The following is a 22,635-nucleotide window of genomic DNA, read 5'->3' on the forward strand; positions in this document are numbered from 1 at the left end:
AACGGGTCCAGGCATCTTCTATACGTAGAATGTAGCATGGGGGTGAAACACTCATGCTGTTCTGCCTCAGGCGGCAAAATGACTTAGTTCATCCCTGTGAGTTAAGAAAGATGATCTTTCCCCTCCCTTCTTCCTTTCTGTTAAACATGTTAACAAAAGAAATCCTCTTTCCAGGCCAGAGTTCAAAGTTAGGTAATACGCATTATGCTTTTTTGTAGGTGTGGTGAATCATTCTGTGGCGGCGTGCAGACTTTGACCTCCTTTCTTGCAGCAGCAGCAGGAAAACATTCTCACAACATTAGCAGAGAGGGTGGGCATAACTTCTCTTGCTGAGTTTGCTTTGGTTTCCCTCTACAGACAACGGTTTGTTCAGACTCGGCAAGGCTAGTAGAGTTGGAAAATGCTGTTCCTCTTACCGGCTATCTTTCAGGAGAGCTTGCCTCTACAGGTGGTTCTGGTGTTCCTGGCTACCTTTCTGCTCATTGCCAATTACATAAAATGGAGACGGCCAAGGGATTTTCCTCCAGGGCCTGTGCCTCTTCCTTTTTTGGGCAATCTTCTGGATATTGATCCCAAGAAGCCTCATCTTGCTATGCAAAAGGTAAGAATAAGACCAGTTTCAGCACACCAAATAGGTCCCTGTCCTAGGGGTGAATCCCTATTAAAGAAACAGTTCTGGGTGCTGCACTTTGGGAAGAATGTAGATCAACCTTCCATAACTTGATGCCCAAGAGTCCCTGCCAGCATGACCAGTGGTTAGGAATTGTGGTCCGAAACATCTGGAAGACACCTGTTTGGGAAATGCTGATGAAGACAAACTGGAATGGGTTGGGAGGAGGGGAATGAAGATGTTCAGGGGTCCGGAAAAGGAGTCCTACGATAAAAGACTGGAGGAACTGGATGTTTTTAGTAGGGGTGTGCACGGACCCCCCGCTCCACTTCTCTTCCAGATCCGTGATTTGCGGATCGGGCCGCTCCGCCCCGCCTATGTCCGCTCCGCTCCGCTGCGGAGCTCCGGATCCGGATCGGAGCTCCGTTCCCCCCCCATAGGCTTGCATTAAGCTAAAAAAGTATACAACTTTTTTTCTGTTAAAGTTAGAAACCTCAAGTTTGGCACCATGACACCTCATGGATGTATCCATACGCAAGCCAAGACTCAAGGCAGTCCCATCATCCCCTTATTTTTGGGGAATTTATGAAAATCAGGCACCCCATTCACACCCCTTTCGATAGCTCCGTCAATCTGCATGTTAAAAACCTCAAACTCACCACCATGATAGCTTATCCAGGGATACAAACGTATGCCAAGACTCAAAGCAGTCCCATCATCCCCTGATTTTGGGGGAATTTATGAAAATCCAACACCCCATTCACACCCCTTTCAATAGCTCCGTCAATTTGCACGTTAAAAACCTCAATCTCACCACCATGATAGCTTATCCAGGGATACACACGCACACCAAGATTCAAGGCAGTCCCATCATCCCCTGATTTTTGGGGAATTTATGAAAATCAGGCACCCCATTCACACCCGTTTTGATAGCTCCGTCAATTTGCAAGTTAAAAACCTCTGAGTTTGATAGCTTATCCAGGGATACACATGCACGCCAAGTGCTATCAATTTGCACTTTAGAAACCTCAAACTCACCACCATGATAGCTTATCCAGGGATACACATGCATGCCAAGGTACAAGCTGACGGCGACGGCGGCAGAGCCCGGTAAGGGACCAAGGGGGAGGGGGGCCTTACCTGCCTCCATCCTCGGTCCGTCGGCATCTTCAATTGAGCCCGCGGTTCAACCAGGAAGTCTGGGCCGCAAGCGGCACAGACTTCCTGGTTGAACCGCGGGCTCAATTGAAGAAGCCGACGGACCGCAGACGGAGGCAGGTAAGGGAGAGGAGGGCGGGGGGGGGGGGTTTACCGGGCCCTGCCGCCATCGCCGCATGGGCGACAGCGACAGCAGCAGGGCCCGGTAAACCCCACTTACCTTTCCAGTGGAGCTCCGGATCGTGGCGAAGGATCTGCCTTCACCTCGATCCTCTTCGCCACGCTCCGCCGGCCCCCCAATCCTCTTCGCCTCCGCCTTAAGGGCAGGCGATGTTGGGTTATTGTGCCAGAACTTTTCTCCTTCTGGAACTCTGTTTGTGCTCAGAAACAAACACACATCACGCAGGTCTTACACAGCAGAGCTGGTTTATTTCCTTCAGGCTTCTGTGCAGTTCAATTCAGATCAGTTCAGATCAGCACACTGAGGCATACACAGAGAGCAGTGATCATAGAGCAGTGATCAGTAAGCAGTGATCAGTTCCATTTTACACAAGTGAGAAACTATATACACATCTTACACAATTCTTATCTACATTACATACAGCTGTGATGAGGCTAACTTAGAATCTTGGCAAGGTTCCCAGAACAGCCTCTATCTCAAGGTAATTGCCCACAGATAGACTTTCTCTGTTTAACCCTGAGATAGCCATACACACACAATTTTAATGACTAAGCAAGTATTTCTTTTCATATACTTAACAGTCCTCCTCTTGCGCATGTTGTTTAAATTGTGTTACAATCTGAGACCCAGCTTTAAAAGCATCTCTTTGTGTTTTACCATTGATACTGGTTTTGTGAATAAATCAGCCAACATCATTTCAGATGGACAATATTCAAACTTAATCCAGCCCTTCTGAATTATATCTTTCACATGAGAATAACGAATATCCACATGTTTAGTTCTTGGCTTACACTTTTCAGATGTAGCCATACTAATACATGCCTGATTATCCTCAAATATGGTTACTGGTGTCTCAATTTCCAACCTTAGATCAGCAAATAATTGTTTATACCACTCAATCTCATTACAAGCCAGAGATAAGCTGATATATTCTGCTTCTGCACTAGAGGTTGCTACACAATTTTGTTTTCTTGTAACGTTCCACCTGTCCTTTCTCATTTTGTTTTACTTTGAATACCCATTTACAGGTAATGGCTTTACGACCTTCAGGTAAAGGTACTAGCTCCCACGTTTCATTTTTTTCCATTGCTCTGATTTCCTCTGACATTGCTTCATGCCAGCCCTGAGCTTCTGTAGGTTCCATTTCCTGAATTTCCTCAAATGAAGTAGGTTCATAGGCTATTAGTAAAGCTCTATGAGAAACCTGTTTGCTTTGGTATTCATCTGAATAACGAATTGGAGCTTTGCGTTCCCTTTCTGATCGTCTTGGCATAGTTACAGGCATAGTTTCCTCCTCCACAGTTTCTTCCCCCTCCCTCTCTTGCTGAGATTGTTCAGGAATTTCTTCTGTTTCTACAGCTTTCTGTTCTACAGGCAAACTTACATACTGTTTTGTTTCCTGCATTTGTTCATGAAAAACTACATCTCTGCTCACAATTACACTTTTGTGATATGGAGACCACAAACGATAGCCTTTTGTTTGTGTATCATATCCCAACAGTTTACATTCCAAACCTCTTTGAGCTAGCTTTCCTGGTCTGTTTTCTTTCTGAATATGAGCAAAACATTTACTTCCAAAAACTCTTATATGTGACACTCTAGGTTTTCTTTTGTAAAACATTTCATATGGAGTTTTTTCATGTACAGAGTGGTAAAGCCTGTTTAACAAATAATTTGAGGTGGACAAAGCTTCTGCCCAGAACAGGTTAGACAATCCTGACTCTTTCAATAGAGCTCTTAACATGTTCTGCAAGGTTCTGTTTTTCCTTTCTGCAACTCCATTTTGAAATGGTGAATATGGAGCAGTAAGGTCATGTTGTATACCTTCATCACTGAGGAATTTTTTTAATTGGTTGCTAAGAAATTCACCTCCCCGGTCCGTTCTTAGATTAGCTATAGGTTCTTTAAATCTATTTTTACTCCACTTAACAAACGCTTTGAACTTTCCAAAAGTTTCACTCTTCTGTTTTAACACATACACAAATCCAAATCTACTGTAATCATCAACAATAGACAAGAAAAATCTGTTTCCTCCTTGACTTGTCTCAAAAGGACCTGCAAGATCTGCATGAATTAATTCAAAAATTCTTTTTGTTGTTCTCTCACTATGTTTTGGAATGTTTGACTTATGACACTTGGTTTCACTGCATACATTACATTCTACATAATTAGAACATGGTTTGATTTTCACCCCTTCACACAATTCTGGAATCTTAGAAATTGTTTTATAGTTAGCATGACCAAACCTTTTATGAGTTAAATGGATACACTCTTGGTGTGGTTTGCAATTGGCTATTGTTTTTGTTGTGACTTTGCTGGCTACAACTTCATTTTCTGTACAAGTATATTAATCACATACAAAGATTCTTTCATTATTCCCTGCACACACACCTTGTTTCCCTGTTTTATAGTACAATTTTCTTCAGGAAAACAAACCTCATACCCCATTTCTGTTAACTGAAACACACTTAGAAGGTTTGTTTCCAATTCTGGTACATATAAAACACTTTGTAGTTCAACTCCCAGACAATCAAAATATACATTACCCACACCACAAATCTGGATTTTTGTTCCATTTGCAAGGGTAACACACTTTTGCTCTGAAGTAGAAGTTTCCAAGGTTACAAATGAAAGTTTGTCTTTTGCCATACTTATTGAAGCCCCAGAGTCCAAAAACCAAGGATTCATTGTCTCTTTGACTCTTGCTAGAAGACACTTCTTTGTTGATTCAGCTTCATTCATGTTGTTTTCTTCTCTCCACTTTGCTGTCGACTGCTTTTTCTTCTTGTTGTTGCAATCCCGCCTTAAGTGTCCTGTGGAACCACAGTTAAAGCATTTCCTTGCCTTTAATGCAGCCACCACGTCAGAAGATTTATGGCTTTGTTGAAATTCAGCCACAGGATTTTTAAAGCTCTGTTGTTTTGAAGCTTGTCTTCTTTCATAGGTTTCCAGTAGTTTTCCAGCTACATACTCGAGGGTTAAATTTTTCTCCTCTTGACTTTCCATCATGGTGACAACCGCGTCGTACGATGAATCAAGACTTGACAAAATCACATAGACTTGGTGTATAGTTGTAAACTCCATCCCTCGTGCCCTGAGTTGATTGAAGATTTCTCTCATGCTTTTCAAATGGTTTGACATAGACTCCCCTGGTTTCAGCTTCATTCCATACAGTTTCCGGGTTAGAATTACTTTACTGCCCGCTGTTTCTCTTTGATATACAGCTTGTAGCACATTCCAGCACTCTTTTGATGTATTCAAAAACTGAATGAAGGAAATTTGAGAGTCTTCCACAGCTAATGCAATAACTGCCATTGCTTTTGCATCGTCCTTAAACCATTTAGCATTCTGTGGATCTGCTCTATCTGGTGGATCCTCTGTGACTACATACCACAGTTCAGCCTGAATCAGATACATTTGCATTTTGTAAGACCATAATGCATAGTTAGAGTCATTCAGCTTTTCCAACAATTGATGCAAACCAGACATATTAGCTCCTGCCATTCCCTCTGCTTTAGGAATTGGTATCTCACCGTCCTCCTGCTCAGAGTCCTCCTCAGAGTCAGCCGACTGAGATTTTTCCTCACTTTGCAGCACTGGCTTTAGCTTGATGTCTTTCTCCATCAACAGTCTTCTGTTTTAGCAGACTCCTGGTTCTGATACTGCACCGTTCCCACCAAGTTCTGGTTCTTCTGCCTGGGTTAGGCTGGCGTAGGCTGGACTGGACTAGGACTAGGCTGCCTGGACTGGGCCCATAACCTTTGTTGGGTTATTGTGCCAGAACTTTTCTCCTTCTGGAACTCTGTTTGTGCTCAGAAACAAACACACATCACGCAGGTCTTACACAGCAGAACTGGTTTATTTCCTTCAGGCTTCTGTGCAGTTCAATTCAGATCAGATCAGTTCAGATCAGCACACTGAGGCATACACAGAGAGCAGTGATCATAGAGCAGTGATCAGTAAGCAGTGATCAGTTCCATTTTACACAAGTGAGAAACTATATACACATCTTACACAATTCTTATCTACATTACATACAGCTGTGATGAGGCTAACTTAGAATCTTGGCAAGGTTCCCAGAACAGCCTCTATCTCAAGGTAATTGCCCACAGATAGACTTTCTCTGTTTAACCCTGAGATAGCCATACACACACAATTTTAATGACTAAGCAAGTATTTCTTTTCATATACTTAACAGGCGAAGCCCCCCGCTCCGCTTCTAATTCGCCGGTCCGATTAGAAGCGGAGCACATCCCTAGTGTTTAGCCTGAAGATGGGAAGATTAAGGGGAAATATGATAGTGCTCTTCAAATACTAGAAGGGCTGTATCATAGATGCTTTGTTTTCTGCATTTCCAGAGGCCTGGTCTAGATCTAATGTGTTTAAGGTACAGGAGATTAAACTTTGGCTGAACACTAGGAGAAATGCCTTGATGGTAAGACTAGTTGCACCTGAAAAATGTGGAAAGAAGTGAGAATTTGGAGAAAATCATTGCAAGAACTTCAACAAGAACAAATGAATCCTCGTTTAGCTTTCAGGCAGTCAGCACATGGCAACTAAAAAGTTGTCTGTCCTCCATATAGACGTTCTATGAGCACCAACTAGCCAGGTTAATCTGGAATATACTCACTCTTTTAAATTCTCCCCCCTCTCCCTCCAGCTTAGAGAAAAATATGGTAACGTCTTCAGCCTGCAGCTTGGAAACCAGCGATTAGTGATTGTGAATGGGCTGCATCTGATGAAGGAAGCCCTCGTCCATCAGGGTGAAAATTTTGTAGACCGCCCCAGATTTCCTCTTATGCTGGAAATCTTTGGGGAATTTGGTGAGTTTCTTTTAACATGGACCAATTTCTTATGTTTCTTGTATTATTATTTTAAAGTCCCTGCCCTAATTGTGTGAACCTCTAGATTAGCCTTCCCATCCCTGGCACCCTGCTGATTGCAGTGGTGGAAGTTGTAGGCCAACACATCTGGAAGATACCAGTGGCCAGGATAGGGAAGGCTTCTTTAGGTTGTTTCACAAGATAAAATTTTCTCAAGTGATGCTTAGGACAGTGTTTGCATTTCCAGTCTCAGTAAACCAAATGAGCTTCAGTTGGTTGGGGTTTCACTGTTCTGACAAAACAGTAGTTATTGGACTGTAGTGATGGAACAGCTTGTTGTTATTGGACTGTACACATATAATAGTAGGCGAAACATGCCATGTGGGTAGCGATAAGTATTCTTTGTTTAACTAGTTATCAGCTTATGAGTAAGTTCTGGAAAAAGGGCATTAAGCTACAGTTCACAACCCAACCCAATGAGGAGTGATCTCCTTGAAGTCTGTATCAGAAGCCTTGGAAACAGATCCTCATAAGGATTTATTCTATTCTATTTACGCTTACGTTTGTCATCTGATGGCCTAAAAAAAGCAGAAAACCATCTTGCTTGCAGTTTACAAGAGCTTCCCTTCCCGATTGCCTGGAGAAGACCATGGCCAACCAGGCAAATTGTTGCATACAAACCTGATACATATAGCATCCTGGAGTAAGGGCCAATTCAGATGACCTTTAGCTACATGCCAGTCTGCTGTTTTTGTATTTAGACTAGCAGCTGTGTGATTCAACCTAATTTGTGGCAAAGGCTTCACATGAGCACAACCTCTAATTCAGCACTCCATTGTACTGTCGACTTTGTAGTTGTTCCGTGTGTCATGCCCAGATTTTGGAGAGGGAGCCCAGCCAGCCATGATTCTAGGGGTCCTGGGACTCAGCCCTAACTGCCTAAGGAAATTAACATAATTATTTTACATTTTAAACTTCTCTTGTGCCTCTTATGTGATAATTCTGATGCAACCCAAAAGCAACAAAACCTTTGCAGGAGCATGTAAGTGTGTCTTCCGTCAAACCACTCACCAAGTACAACCAGGCTAAGTTGAAGACCATTTGGAAAGTGTTTTGAGTAGAATATTTAAGAGGTTCAAGCTCTCTGTCAGTGTTAGACTTGCAGCTATTTCATGAGATGGAGAAGCAATGGAATATACAAACAACTATCTATTATTATTATTATTATTATTATTATTATTATTGGTACTCCTTAATCAGGCAATTTTTGTTTGTTTATTTGTCTCTTTCAAAACATGTGTATATTTTATTTCCTACAGAGATCCCAAGTTGGCTAATAATGAAGATAAATCCATAAATTAGCCATTAAAGGCCGTTTCTCACAATTTCTTAGTGAGGGAGACAGGAGCAGGCAGAGACCATCAGGGCCTCCTCCAGTTGCCCCAGCCACCCACCCCCAAGGTTAATTGGCATCATGACCCTGTGGGAAAGAAGAAGGACTTGTTGGTCTGCCCCTCCATTGGGAGATGAGAGGGGGCAGGGCCTTCCCACCAGTCCTGCTAAACAGTCTCCTTAATTTCCCCCCCCCTCTCTTCCCTCCACACCCCCTTTTCCTTGTGTGTCATGGCTTTTTTAGAATGTAAGCCTGAGGGCAGGGACTGTCTTCTTTACTGATTGATTGTAAGCTGCTCCGGGAGCCTTTTTGGCTGACGTGCAGGATAAAAATACTAGAAATAAAATAAATAAATAAATTTAACATTAAAAGGCATTGGGCTGGTTCGCATGTCATGGCAGCAATTCTTGGGCTGCTTAAACCTAATTGGGTTTCATTCCTTGTTCCCTCAAGAGGAAGACTTGTAGCTCAGTAATAGAGCATGTGTTTTGCATGCACAAGATCACCTGTGTAGGAATGTCAGAGAAATCCACAATGAAACCAAATGAGCTTGGATTTTTATGAATCTTACCCACAGATTCCTCAGTGGAATGGCTTTTCCCCTGTCTGGTGGAGTCTGTGGACTTGCAAACCATTTTCATTATAGAAAAATACACAAAAATAAAAGAAGCTTGGCCCATAAATATGCATTTCACTGTTTTTAACTTCTGTAAACCACCCAGAGAGCTTCAGCTATGGGGCAGTATATAAATGTAATAAAATAAATAAATAAATAAATTTCCACCATAGGCTAAAGCATGAAAAAATGCATTTGGGGGGAAATTGTGCAGTTGCGGGGAAATTGCACATTTATGCACATGCAAATTTGTGGAAATTTGGAAGCTGAAAAAAATCCAATTGTGTTGATGGGAGGACAATAGAATGAAAGGTGCCTGACAATCTGTAGAACACAGCACCCCTAAATTCCCTGGCATCTCCAGATAGACCTGAGAAAGAAAACACTTGTCTGAAACCCTGGAGAACTGCTAGCCATCAGTATAAACAGTACTGAACTAGATGGACCAGTGACTGACTGAGTATAGCACAGCTTCCTATATTCTAGTGAATGTTACAGTTCATCCAGATGGTGTCATCAGCCTGCTGTATTCCAGTGCTTTGTATAATGGCCTCTGTGGTATTTTTTTAATGTGTGTATCATAAGAAACCTAATTGCAGCACAACCCTGTCCAGTGCAGACAGCCAAAGCACTGTTTAGGCTTTCCAGGGCTCCCGTGCCTAAATGAAAACATTTTGCAACTTTGGTGCACTTCATTACTTCTGGTTGAGTGCTGGTGGTAGATCAGTGATTTAAAGCCTCCTAATTGCCCCAAAGTCAGTTTCTATTTCTTTAGGGCAGGATGAAAGACTCTTTAATTATCAGGCCCGGCCCAAGACGGGTCACCATCTGAAGCAGGACCTGCCGCGGTAGGGCTGGCCCTGTTAATTATCAGTTTACTTCTCTTTATTTAGCAAAAGAGCTATAAAAATGAAAATAAAACAAGCTGTCAACAGTGAGTGATGGTTCTAGAGCAGCAGAGGGCAAAACACAGCCTGCAGGATGCATGTAGTCTTTTGGGGGTCCCCAACCCCACCCCAAATCGCTATCAGGGCAAATTCTCTGGGGCACCTTGTTTTAAAGCAAAAGGGTAGCTTCTTTCTCACTGCTGAACCCCAAAGTGGGTCTCTACAACCAGTAAAACACACAAAAAGCAACAAGAGCAAGAGCAAAGTCAAAACAATAATAGCAGAATCAGGAGGAACGAACAAATCTTAATCATCCCCAAATGCCCTGCAGACCACCCAGTGTGTCATAAGAAAGTAAGTGGAATAGCCCCAAAGAGAAGAAAATCCATTTTTACCATTTAATAAGAATGTTAAATGTGCTTACCAATGTAATGTGAAATCTTCCTATCTAGGATTAATTAATTCTAATGGACTTAGCTGGAAACAACAAAGAAGATTTGCCTTATCAACACTCAGAAGCTTTGGTTTGGGCAAAAGAAGTTTAGAAGAACGAATACAGGAGGAGAGTAGATACCTAATGGATGCAATTGAAGAGGAGAAAGGCAAGAACTAGAATCATCAGGCAATGGTGCTGATGATCTTTAAGTTGCCATTTTGTAGGCACAAACTCAAACATGCATTAGCTCCAGGTCACTAATGTATCTCTGATTGAACAGGAACTCTTCCACGACCAGGAAAATATCTCTTGGAAATTTCACAAAGGTACATTTCCCATGTGATTGACAGGAGCTCCTGTGGGAGCCTCTGCTAGTGTGGGTCTCTGTATGCACCCAGAAGGCTGCAGGTAGAGATGTCCAGATTTTGTGAAATCTGTACTGTTTATGTTTTGTTGATTGTGCAGTGTTGTTCGTTCCAGCATCTGTTCACAGATGGAGTCGATTTATTTTTCTGCTAAGTGAAAAAACACGTAAATAATTCCATAAGAAAGTTCATGACAATTTACACAATTGATGTTGGTATGTAACACTTAGAGTATCACCCCGCCCACACTCCATTCAACTTTTCCCCAAGTATATTTTCCAGCATGATGTATGTCTTAGCACGAATATGGATATTTTCCTACAAATTAAGTTGCATAAATTTGAGGAAAGTAAAAATAAAATAAAATCTGGAAGTCAACTCCGCACTGAGGAGGCCAGTCCGCATCAGATTCTGCAAGTCAGATTCGTAGCAATCTAAACTCAATTTATTCCATCTCAAATCTCTTCAGGATCCCTAGCTGCAGGTGGATCCCAAAGATCCAGAACTGGAATGATCATGGTTGTGTATGTGAACTCGGTGGGGCCAGGAGCCCTTTCCCCCCTTCACACACACAACACACAGATGCCCATGCCTATTCATTCTCTCTCTCTCTCTCTCTCTCTCTCTTCCATCACCCTAGCAATCATAATTACTTGGGGATCTCAATCAAATCATTGATCTTAACGTTGCTTCCGCTCCCAGCCATCCTGATCAAGATCACTCTTTCCTAAAAACTTGAAGGGAGAGCAGGGTGGATGAGGAAAATGGAGGCTTTTTGTAATGTCTTGGAATTATCAACTGTATAATTGGGAAGGCGGGAGGTGGGGGTGGCAAGCCACATTTGCCCTGCAGGTTGCCCATATTTGTTTTAAACAAACAAATAAAATGCTTTTCTCCAGACCCCTGTTTTTGCTTAATAATCTTCCTGGTGAGTAAACTAGAAAGCTAGAGCTGGAGCTGTGCAACTTTCTTTAGTAGGTGTCACTAAGGCTGTAAGTCTGCACCAATGCATCTTCCTGTTCAAGGCAGCCTCCATCGGTAACCCATCAAATGTGCCCTTCTGCTGCAGAGTAATCTCTTCCTAAATTATAATGGACATATGCTTCCTTGAAAATACACCCACACAGAATGTCTTGTACATAGCTCTATACAGCAGAGTCCTGTGCTACTAAGGTAGAAATTATTGGATTTATTAGTGCCTTATTCTATCCCAAAGCCCCATATATTTGTTATACAAGTGCCATAATCATAATCTTCCTAATAACTTTCTTCTATCTTTGTTTTCTCTCCAGGGCAAGCATTTGATCCTCACTTTCAGATTAATAATGCCGTTTCAAATATCATCTGTTCCATCACTTTTGGGGGCCGCTTTGATTACCATGACAGTCAATTCCAGACGTTACTGCACTTGCTTGACAGAACACTGTATCTTCAGGGAAGCATTTGGAACCAGGTAGGGCTGCTTTGTGATCTAATGAACAACCACACCTGTCTTCCTCCACCCTCTGCTTTTGACTGTCAAAAGCCCCTTGACCAGAACATTCTTCTCCCAGGTCTCTGATTGGTTGTTTTTAAAATTTCTCTTTTCCTTTTGTGTCAAGTCTCCTCCTGCAAGAAAACTGGGGTGACATTTACAATACTGAAGACATTAAAGTTGGGTGTGGGTATGTTTTCAATAAAGGACTTAGCACCCCAAAAAATAAAATAAAAAATCATATATTACAGAACAGCTGAGACTTATAGGTGGGGAATCATGTATGTGATTGTAAAAACATAATGAGAAGGATAGACCAACTTGTCTCTCTTGCTTTCCATAGCAAGAAGGTGAGTTTATTTTCTACAGGTGGAATATTCAAACATACTGTGCTACAATGTTTATGTAACTAAATGTTAATGAACATTTGGGGCGTTATATTTAAATTGGAGTCTGTGTTGTACTAAGTGGTGCAATCAAAAATGGCCTTCCCATGTGAATTCTACAATATGTGTAGAGAAGGGACACCATTTATGGCAGCACCGCTATGCTGAGTGTATTCATGTTCTGTAATTCATACATTATAACCGAGAAGTTGATGATTTGCCACAGGGATGCCATTTTAAGGGGCATCCCAGTGACTATGATGTGTGCTGCTCAGGGAACAGTGTCTACAATCCTTTAATTTTTCCTGTAATAGGTTAGATATGACTTTTCTTTTGGCTAGCTTCTTTCTCTTGATAGCATGATGGTGTGCCATTATTTTTGGAGGGTTCACTAGACGTTCTATTTCCCCCCCCCCTCATACAGACTATATAATTTTAGCATTTCTTTCCCCAGCTGTACAATGCCTTTCCAACTCTCATGAAATACTTGCCAGGTCCCCATCAGACCCTGTTTAAAAACTGGGAACAATTGAAATCCTTTGTGAGAGAAATCATTGAAAAGCACAAGGAAGACTGGAACCCACTTAACACAAGAGATTTCATTGACGCTTATCTACAAGAAATAGCCAAGGTAATTAACTAAATCAATGGCAGGGCAGAATTTCTTTCTTAATTTTTAGAAAAAGACACACAATCTAAAAGACTAGAACTGGCCAATTGATTTGTTGAAATAACATTCAGTGCCTTACCTCCATGTTGTTTCCATTGATTCTGTATGAATTCAAACAGGTAAAGGGGTGTATGTGTGTATGCATGCAAATATGCACAATAGCTGCATATGAAATAATGTTTGGGGGGTATTTCACCACTTGCCTACCACCTACATTTCACAACTTGTTTGTGAATGTCTGAGCAATCAGTTGACATAACAAAAAATATCACTCTACAGGCATCATATAAGAACATAAGAACAGAAGTGCCATGCTGGATCAGACCAAGGGTCCATCTAGTCCAGCACTCTGTTCACTAGGGCTGTGCATGGACCCCCCCCCCCCGATCTGCTCTGGATCTTGATCCACAACTTTTGGATTGGGTCCGCTCCACTTCGGGTCAATCCGCCTCCACTCTGCTCCACTGAGGATCCAGGTCCGGAGCTCCGCTTCCCCCCCCCCCCCATAGACTTCCATTGAAAATGTAAAATGCCTATAACTTTTTTAGTTTTCAAGTTAGAAACATGAAAATGGGCACCATCACAGCTTCTAAATAGATCCTTAGGCATGGCCACTTTGAAGGAAATGGGATCATCTCCTGACTTTGGGGGAATTTTATAATATATTTTCTCCCATTTACAGAAATGCAGTTATCTCTGTTAATTTTTAAGCTACACAGATGTAACTGGGAACCATGATAGCTTCTAAATAGATCCTTAGTCATGGCCACTTTGAAGGAAATCAAATCATGCCCTGATTTTTGGGGAATTTTTAAAAGATTTCCCCCCATTTACCGAAATGCAGTTATCTCCATTATTTTGTGAGCTACACACATGTAACTGGGCACCATGATAGCTTCCACATAGGATCTTAGACATGGACACTTTGAAGGAAACCAGATCATGCCCTGATTTTGGGAGAATTTTTAAAGTTAAACCTAAATCAGAATCTTCCTCTCAGGTTAACCAGTTCAAAAATGAACACAGGGAACTTCAAGATAGAAATATTAAACAGGGCGAGCATACAGCACATAGCTGGTTATGTGAGAAACAACTCAGACCTGCACCGGGAGGTAGACTACAGTGGCACAATCCACTATTTCCCCTTTTGAGGGTTCTGATGTGTCCTCAAGGGCAGGGGGCACTGGTCACATCCACTTTCCAACATTGGACATGCCCAGGATATCATCCACTTTTCCACCACTGCTGTACAGTACAAGTTTATCCTGTTTTCCACCAAGGCTACTATGGTTACCTTGCAGTGCTGTGTTGCCTATCTTTTATTTTACTTGTATGTTATTTAAAAGATTGGTTTTTGGGTTCTTTTACTGGAGCAATGTATGATTGTGTGAGTTTGCTTGGGCTACTGCTTCATCAATCCACTCCTCACTGACCGAAGTCCTACCCAAAGACAAACAAAGAAAAGTTTCTCTGTATGTCTTTTGCTTATTCCCCCCTCCAACATTGGGATTGGAGGATGATTCACATGGGGTGATCACGATTGGGAGATGAAGCCGTCTATCAACGCTGAAAAAAGCTTATTTCCCCCTCCCGCTTTTACCCATTAAATAAAAATTCATTGCAACCCAACTGCTGAACGTATATTTCTGAAAATCTACACAAATTACCCCCAATGAGCAATCTCTAACCTCAGTAAATTTCAGGGCTCTATCTTTAAAAATAAAGAAGTTATAGGCATTTTTCGCCCAATACAATCCTATGGAAAAAAACCCATTCAAAATGGCGATTGGAGCTCCACATCGAGGTGAAGCGCTCCACAGTGGAGCGACTCACTTTGCCTTGATCCACAGCTCCTCCAACCCGATTCAGATCTCCCTTTAGTGGAGCAGAGCACAGCCCTACTGTTCACACAGTGGCCAACCAGCCATCGGCCAGGGATGAACAAGCAGGACATGGTGCAACAGCACCATATAATCTACCATTACGTTATCTGCTCTTGATAATTAATTATTAGAAGTCTTTTTCTCCATTTCTTAAAACTTACTCTCAGTTTCAGTAACTCTCAATTATTACCCTGATACTTATCCTTAATATTATTATTCATTACATTTCTATAGAGCCCCATAGCCAAAGTTCTCAGGGCAATTTACATAGATTACAACCCATTAGAGATACATTGTACAAAGTGTAAAACTATTTACATAAAAACATATAAACAGACGACACAGAGAGAGAGACAACCAACTGAAAACAACAGTTAGACAAATTCTCCAGACTGCAGGCTTGATCATATTAGATCCTGAGCACTCTTCAGGAATATTGTAGAGGTCTTGAATGTGATCACCTGACAGCTAGAGCTGATGTTGGGCTGATGTTTTTAGTGAATGTTTAGCATTTTCTATTTTCTTTTTGAAGGAGGACGCTGATTCCAGTTTCCATGATAAAAATCTCCTACATTCAGCACTGGACCTGTTTTTTGCTGGAACAGAAACAACTTCCACAACGCTTCTCTGGGCTTTGCTGTATATGGCCTTTTATCCAGAAATTCAAGGTAGACTGGTAGTTTTTTCTCTTTCATTTCTTGCTATTTTTAAAATGAATACAATGCCATACTGTTTTTGCTCTTGAGAGTGACTCATTGCCTCCAACTTTAGCCCCAATAATTACTGCAAACAGCTAATTCCATAGGAGTAGTTAGAAGCGTGCTTTAGAGACTTGGGAATAGAAAAGTACAGGGTTCTAGGATATATAAAATCTGTTCCATGATGAAACTTAGGGTAATTTCTAAAGGGGTGGAAAGAGCACCTTGAACTCTTCACTGCAATACATCCGGCATCCCTGATGTGATATAGTAAGCAGAAATAGATATGCACATTTGAATCAACTTAGTGCTCTTATTTTGAGGTCTCCTTGCAGGAAACAGAATTCTTAGTATCCCTTTCAAAAATATCCTCACATATTTGCTCCTAAATCTGAGCACTGTGGCTCATGCCACTTTGAAGCTACTTCAGCTCAAAGGTGCCATGATGTTTTTTTTTGTGTGTTTTGTTTAGCAAGTCAGTGTTCTTCAGGTGAATGAAAACAATAGTTTAAAGAAAAGGAGCACACATTGTAAAATAATTCCTATATGAAATACTGGCAATTGGCAGAATTTAAGAGTTTGCTCAGCTAATTTGACCACAATTCATATTACTAAGTCCTGGAAAATCCCATTTTCCCTATTTGTGATTATGTGTATATTGGTATATTTGAAGAATGTCTCCTAGAGCAGGACACTTCCCAAATCTCTCCTGCCAGCTGGTGTGTATGTGTGTGTATGCACACACGCATGCACACACGTGCACACACGCACTTAATTTCTTCTAGTGGAATCTTATATCAATGTCAGGTGTGAATTCATGGTTCACATCTGCAGGCAATAGTAATAAAGGGGCTAAAAACAAATTATATTTTATTTCCTTAATTAAATGCAATTTTATTTGTTTGATTATCATAATTCTGTACCTGAAGTTTATGTTTGCTTGTCTCAATATACTATTAAGTGTAGAGTATTAAGTGTAGTGTGTGAGCAGTTTTAAGGGGTTTGAACTAGCCCTAAATTTGGAGGTTCTTTTATTAAACTGACTGAAAACATTAGATGAGGGCAGCTGTTAAAACCTTTGGGTGTACATCTTTGTATCCCTCTATGAATCTGATCCCTCTCAGACTTGTTCATGCTTAGGCTTATTCTTCTCATCCAAGCAAAACGCTGTGTATGTTTCCCCCCCAAATTGCACATTCATTGCTCATGACACTGTTCCCAGTTTCTTGGAGAAGTTCTGTTTGCTTATAGTTCAGATTTGTATTTTCTTGTACTGATTGCAACTGTTACTTTATGTGTAGCAAAAGTCCAAACTGAAATAGACTCTGTGATTGGCGAGTCACGACTGCCAGTGATGGATGACAGAGATCGCATGCCCTATACCAATGCGGTTGTTCACGAAGTTCAAAGGATAAGCAACATTGTGCCTTTGAATGCACCACGAATGACAACAAATGACACAACGCTGGCTGGGTTTCATTTGCCCAAAGTAAGTGTAAAGGAAATAGATCCAATCTTTGTAATACATCCTTAAGCCAAGTATCTAAATACTGAGTTACATCAGACCTTTCAATTGTCACTGGTGAAGGAAAGCTTACTCTGGCACCAAGGATCTAGAAAATAGATCCAGACATACGGAAAAAGATTTTGGGGCGAAAATCCACAAGGGCAACAGACACCCCCATGTTCAGCCTTCATGGGCCCAGGCAGATGCGCCCAGCGGATTTTTGCTCCAACACTCCATTTTGCCCCTTTTTTCCTTTCCCCCCACTGCTTTAATGGTGGGGGTGCTGTGTTGTAGGAATAACAAACTACATGATATAAGGACTTAAAGCTTCTTTATTTCAGGAGTTTAGCAAAATTAACCCATCAGGCCACACTCCAACAACTCTGGCTCCACCCTCTCACTTACTGACCCTGTTTGGACATCACACTAAACCACAGGGGTTAAGCATTTTGAGCTAAACATTATGGCTTCGCTTGTCATGTGAACCATGGTTTAGTGTGTCATGTGAACCATTCCTAGCCATGATGGCTACATAACCACAGTTTAAACACGGTCACTAACCATTTGCTGCAATAGGGTTAGTGGCCTAGCCATGGCTTAGCGTGTTGTCTGAACAGGCCCACTCTAACTGCAACTCCCAGCACACAACTCACCCTCTGCAATGCTACAGCAGGGAGGGAAAGGCCTGTTTACCTAATGTGAAGACCATTTTAAAGACTACTTTTATAGTATTATTGGCTAAGCAAAAAAAAAAAGTAATTCTAACAATGAAGAGAGCTTTTGAAAATGTCTTGAAAGAGGGTGGAAGATCCTTTAGAGTATTGACAATGGAATAACTCATTTGAGAAATTGAAACAGTTATTCAAAAGTTTCTAGAGAAAAATAAGTTAGCTGTATATATTTTAAATGCTGGACATTCACATTTTTTATTGTATTTTTACCGTCTGATTCTTGACATGGTTTAAAGCCTCAGCATGTCTTGATCTAGCCCTTAATCTTAGCAATACCCCTGGTCCATGCTATTGTGATTTGCCCATTCTCCCCTCTCCTCTGCTGCTTTGGAGTTATGGAACTGGTTGTCATCACCAGTGCAGACAGAAGCATAGGCCTGGCTGTTCAGTCTTGGTGGCCTTCTCAGCCTGCAATGTCACAAGGATGTTGGAATCCAAATAAGACTAGGATATGTCAGTCTTATGAACACATTTTCTTGACTTTGGTTATTATTGCTAGTAGGTTTTAAAAATCATCATCATTGCCTTCTGTAGTTAGCTTTGGCTTACCTGGGTTGCTTGCATGAGTTATTTGGACCTATTGAGCAATATCCCACCAGCGGGAGCAACAGCTTGCACAATGGGGATTTAGCACTTCATAAAATAAGATCCAGATAAAAGTGCTTGTTTCCCCAGTAGAGACAGACCAGCATAGCTTTCTTCTGCAAGTTCTGCTGCCCTGCCCTGTTCGAGAAATGAGCATTTCTTCTCATTTCAGGTTGCTTTATGAAGTGCTAAATTCCTCTTGTGAGACCAGTCCCCACTGGCACACAGGCACAATAAGATGCCACCCGTTTCTCTTTAAGACACTCTTGGAGTATTATGGAGGCATATTATGATCAGGAAGGGGTACAGTGAATTGGGCTAGCTAGCCTTTTGTTCCTTCAAACTCCTCTATGGGACGGGACACCGGTCCCAATTCTGAGTTTGAACCAATAAACAGGCCTGAAATCTGTCAGTAGCTGGTGTTGCTAATCCTAACTCCAAAACTTAATATTTTAAAAAATCCATCTGGCACTTGTTCTTTGTTTGTTTTCCAAAAACAATTTTGTGCATTTCTAGGTAATGAGTAGAGACTCTCACAGCCAAAAATTAACCCTTCTTTATCTCTGAACTGATACAGTTGGACTTGTACTTTAATCTACCTCCCACTCTTTTTTTTCTTTGGCAGGGAACCATCTTGTTCTCCAGCTTGACATCAGTACTGTTTGACAAGGATGAATGGGAAACACCCAATGTCTTTAATCCTGGCCATTTCCTGGAGAATGGTCAGTTCAGGAAAAGGGAAGCATTCCTGCCGTTCTCTGCTGGTAAATTTAAGAAAAAAGCAAAAAGCTTGATAGACTGCTCATAAGTGCCGCATAAAGCAGGCTGGAGTCCCTGCCCCCTACTCTAACCATGCCTGAAATGAGACTCATTCATTCTTAGAGTCGGTGCAGAGAAGGATATAGTCTCAACCATATCACAATTTCAAAGTCTGGGTGAGAGTTTCTACTTGGGTTTGTCCTCTGTGTCAATGTAGCTAAGCCCCGCAAAAGGTGCCTTCAGCCGTTGCTCCTACAGTTACGGAATGCCTTCTCCCAAGAAACTGCTTTAGCCTTGGGAGCCAGGTGCATATTCCCCAGGGAGCCATGCCCTCTATCCATGGACCAACCCACTTACCCCCGGCTACCAATTGCTTTGTAGCTTCCTGGTGTTTGTGCAGTTTCCCCTTCATTCTGTAAGCTTGGACTGTATAAAGCAGTGACTATGTGAAGGCTCAAGTCCCCACCCCCTGCTCTCACCAAGCTAATTCTTAGAGCCGGTGTAGCTTTCTCCATTCTGCAGCACACTTTCACTTGAGGGACAGGAGCCCTGTCCTGTCCAAAACAGGAGGAACTCTGCTTGCCACACTTTGACTCAAGACACTTCCAAATAGAAAGAGGAAAGGGCAGAGAGGGATTTATACACTCAGTCATATTACAAACTCTTATGTTTATCTTCTGTGTCAGAGCAGCTGAGCCAAAATGTGTTCTCTGCAGTTATGGAACAGTTATGGAATTTCCTCTCTCAAGAGACTACTGCATCTTCTGGATCCATTTGGGGTTGGCTGTACAAATAGGGTGTAGATCTTAGGCCTGGGGGCCAAATGCATATTCCCCAAATGGCCACAACCCCTTTCCCCGGAACCACCTACTTTCACCTGCAATTGTTAGGTGGCTTCCCAGCGTAATAACCTTAAACTAAAATATGCTGGTAGTTTGTGTATTTTGCCTTCAGCCCCACCCACCACTGTAACGTGGCCCCCAAAAATTTCTCTGAAATGGAATTCAGCCCTGTGGTAGAAAGAGGTTCAATACTGCTACAGTAGAGGCCTTAGTCAAGCCAGTTGACTGTTGGAGCAGGTATGATGCGCCCAGTAAATGTCAAATTGAAACAGATACTGGCATGGATCCAGACTGGAAGGTGCTGGGATCCAGCAGAGGCTTATCACTGAGGGAGTGGGTTGGGCAAGTGATCTTCCTCCTACATTGTCTCTCACGCTGCACCAAAGGCTCCCTCCAGCATCCAGGTTTTCAGGAGGCACAGGGGGCTGTAGAGGGGTGGAGGAATCATGATGTTTGCCTCTGTGCCCTCTTCTTCTGCCAATCCAAGTGGAATTCTGTTAAGTGTTTATCTGGATCCAACCCATTAACTGGATGTTTTAAATCTGTATTTTAATGAAATTTGTTTCCACTCTCTCCAAGTCATTGGGATTTAGGGAATGGAGAAATAAACATTAAGATATAAAATTTGAAGTCCATAAAATTCTATATTTCAAAGTTCTAGAAACCATGATCAAATCTTTTCAGTTCCCTCACTTGCCTGAATAAGGAATGGATAGAGAAGGCTTGCACATAATTTGTAACTGCACAGCAACTTTTAAAGGCATTATATTTCCTGATCTTCCACGGTTCTGTTAGGTGCTTTGCTATGTCAGTTGCTGTAGCCACAACTCATCACAAAAGCACCATTGCGCGTTGCAAAAAACCTCTGCTAACATGGCCACTTTGTCCTTCTCTTCTAGGAAAGAGGATTTGTCTTGGAGAGCAGTTGGCCAGAACAGAACTTTTCATTTTCTTCACTACTCTCATCCAGAAGTTCACTTTCCAAGCTCCAAAAGATGTGACATTAAGCCTTGATTTCAAGATGAGACTTACAATGTCCCCACAGCCATACCAGATATGTGCATTCTCTCGCTAAGTGAAACCACATTGCTTTTAAAAGAGGTAGGGTAAGCTGACAATATCGTCTCCATTTCTGTTCTTTTGACACTGTATTCTGTATTTGTGTTTTTAACCTGTTGGTAGTTTTATGATGGTTTTAATTTTTGTGAACTGCCCAGAGAGCTTAGGCTATTGGGCGGTATAAAAATGTAATAAATAAAATAAATTATGCCTGTGTGAAAATTTAATCCAGGAAATCATTGCAAAGGAGGAGCAATAAAACATTTTCATTAGTTGGGACATCACACTTGCAAGACGTCACCTAATATATGCACAAAGTATCATCACCATTGTTGGAAGTGCTCTGAACATATTGATTCATCTTTTAATCCTTAGCTTAAAATATGGACTGTCCAATACTGCGAGAATCTTGAGACATGGTTGCTGATGGTTGCCAGGATTTTCTCATTGATTACAGATACCTACTAAAGCTGGGAGTTTTTGAACGTAATGACCCCTGAAGTAATTATTCACTGGAGCCAAGTTGCATGGCTACCAAGCAGCAGAGAACCAATAAAATTTGGGTGAGAATAATAAGTGCTAAGATTTGTTCAGCAAGTGATAAATTCCATGTGTGTATAGGTTTGTGTTTAAAAAGTTGTTATGGTGCCATGATTTCTGTTTGTTGCCTATGCGGAAACCCTACATATTTCTGATCACATCCCAATCACACACAGATGCAATATTTTTTCAGGAAACCCACACATATAAACCATTCATATCTTAAGACTTCCTGTGTGACATATTTTTATTTGTTTAGCAAGCTGAAAGAGTATTCACAGTTTTCCTGCTTAAGTTTTAAAATATATTTTCAAACATATAGAACACTTAAATAGGCTTAAGTCAGCTCTGTTAAATTCTATCACCCCCTGGGACAAAGTTAGAATCTCATTTTTAGCCCCATCCCATTTGCCTTGGAGACTGAATTGGCCCACTTCGATTTGGATTCTGGGTTGGGGATCAAGGCAAGGCACACCCCTACTCAGTTTCACCCATTCAGCAAAAGACCAGCTTATACGCCAAAGAAAAATGTCTTTGCCTACCAACAGAAAGACAAACAAGGAGACAACAAAGGTCCTCTAGGAGTTCTAAGAGCCTGGGAGTGGCCACTGAGAAGGCCCTCTCCACATCACCACCAAATGTGCCTCCAGTGGTGGCAGGGCCTTCTCTCCTTGGATGTTACTTTAGGGTGACCAATCATCCAGATTTTCCCAGTTTCATCCGGGTTTTTGCTCTCTCCTGGGAGTCTGGCCGGATTTGCTATAAGATCCAGGCACAGCTGGCCCACCACGAAGCGGGGGTGAACCATTCCTAACCATGGTGGCTGCAGAACCACGGTTTAAACATGCTCACTAACTTATTATTATTATCATCATCGTCATCATCATCTTCATTTATATACCACCCCACAGCTGAAGCTCTCTGGGCGGTTTACAAAACTTAAAAACAATGAACATTAAAAACAGATATACAAAATTTAAAAAGAAAAATATAAAAAACAATATCCATTTAAAACATGAGACAGCATTTCTC

General features: G+C 41.6%; 1 protein-coding gene across 1 annotated transcript; it reads left to right on the forward strand.

Moving 5' to 3' along the window:
• The first annotated feature begins 287 nt into the window (after window positions 1-287).
• Window positions 288-21,809, forward strand: LOC134406664 (cytochrome P450 2J2-like). Its single transcript, XM_063138185.1, has 9 exons — window positions 288-601; window positions 6,610-6,772; window positions 10,121-10,270; window positions 11,762-11,922; window positions 12,784-12,960; window positions 15,415-15,550; window positions 16,882-17,069; window positions 19,029-19,167; window positions 20,904-21,809. The coding sequence occupies exons 1-9, from the start codon at window positions 401-403 to the stop codon at window positions 21,077-21,079; spliced, it is 1,491 nt and encodes a 496-aa protein (XP_062994255.1). The 5' UTR covers window positions 288-400; the 3' UTR covers window positions 21,080-21,809.
• Window positions 21,810-22,635: the final 826 nt, after the last annotated feature.

The sequence above is a fragment of the Elgaria multicarinata genome, chromosome 1, assembly GCF_023053635.1.
Source record: "Elgaria multicarinata webbii isolate HBS135686 ecotype San Diego chromosome 1, rElgMul1.1.pri, whole genome shotgun sequence".
Classification (NCBI taxonomy): domain Eukaryota; kingdom Metazoa; phylum Chordata; class Lepidosauria; order Squamata; family Anguidae; genus Elgaria; species Elgaria multicarinata.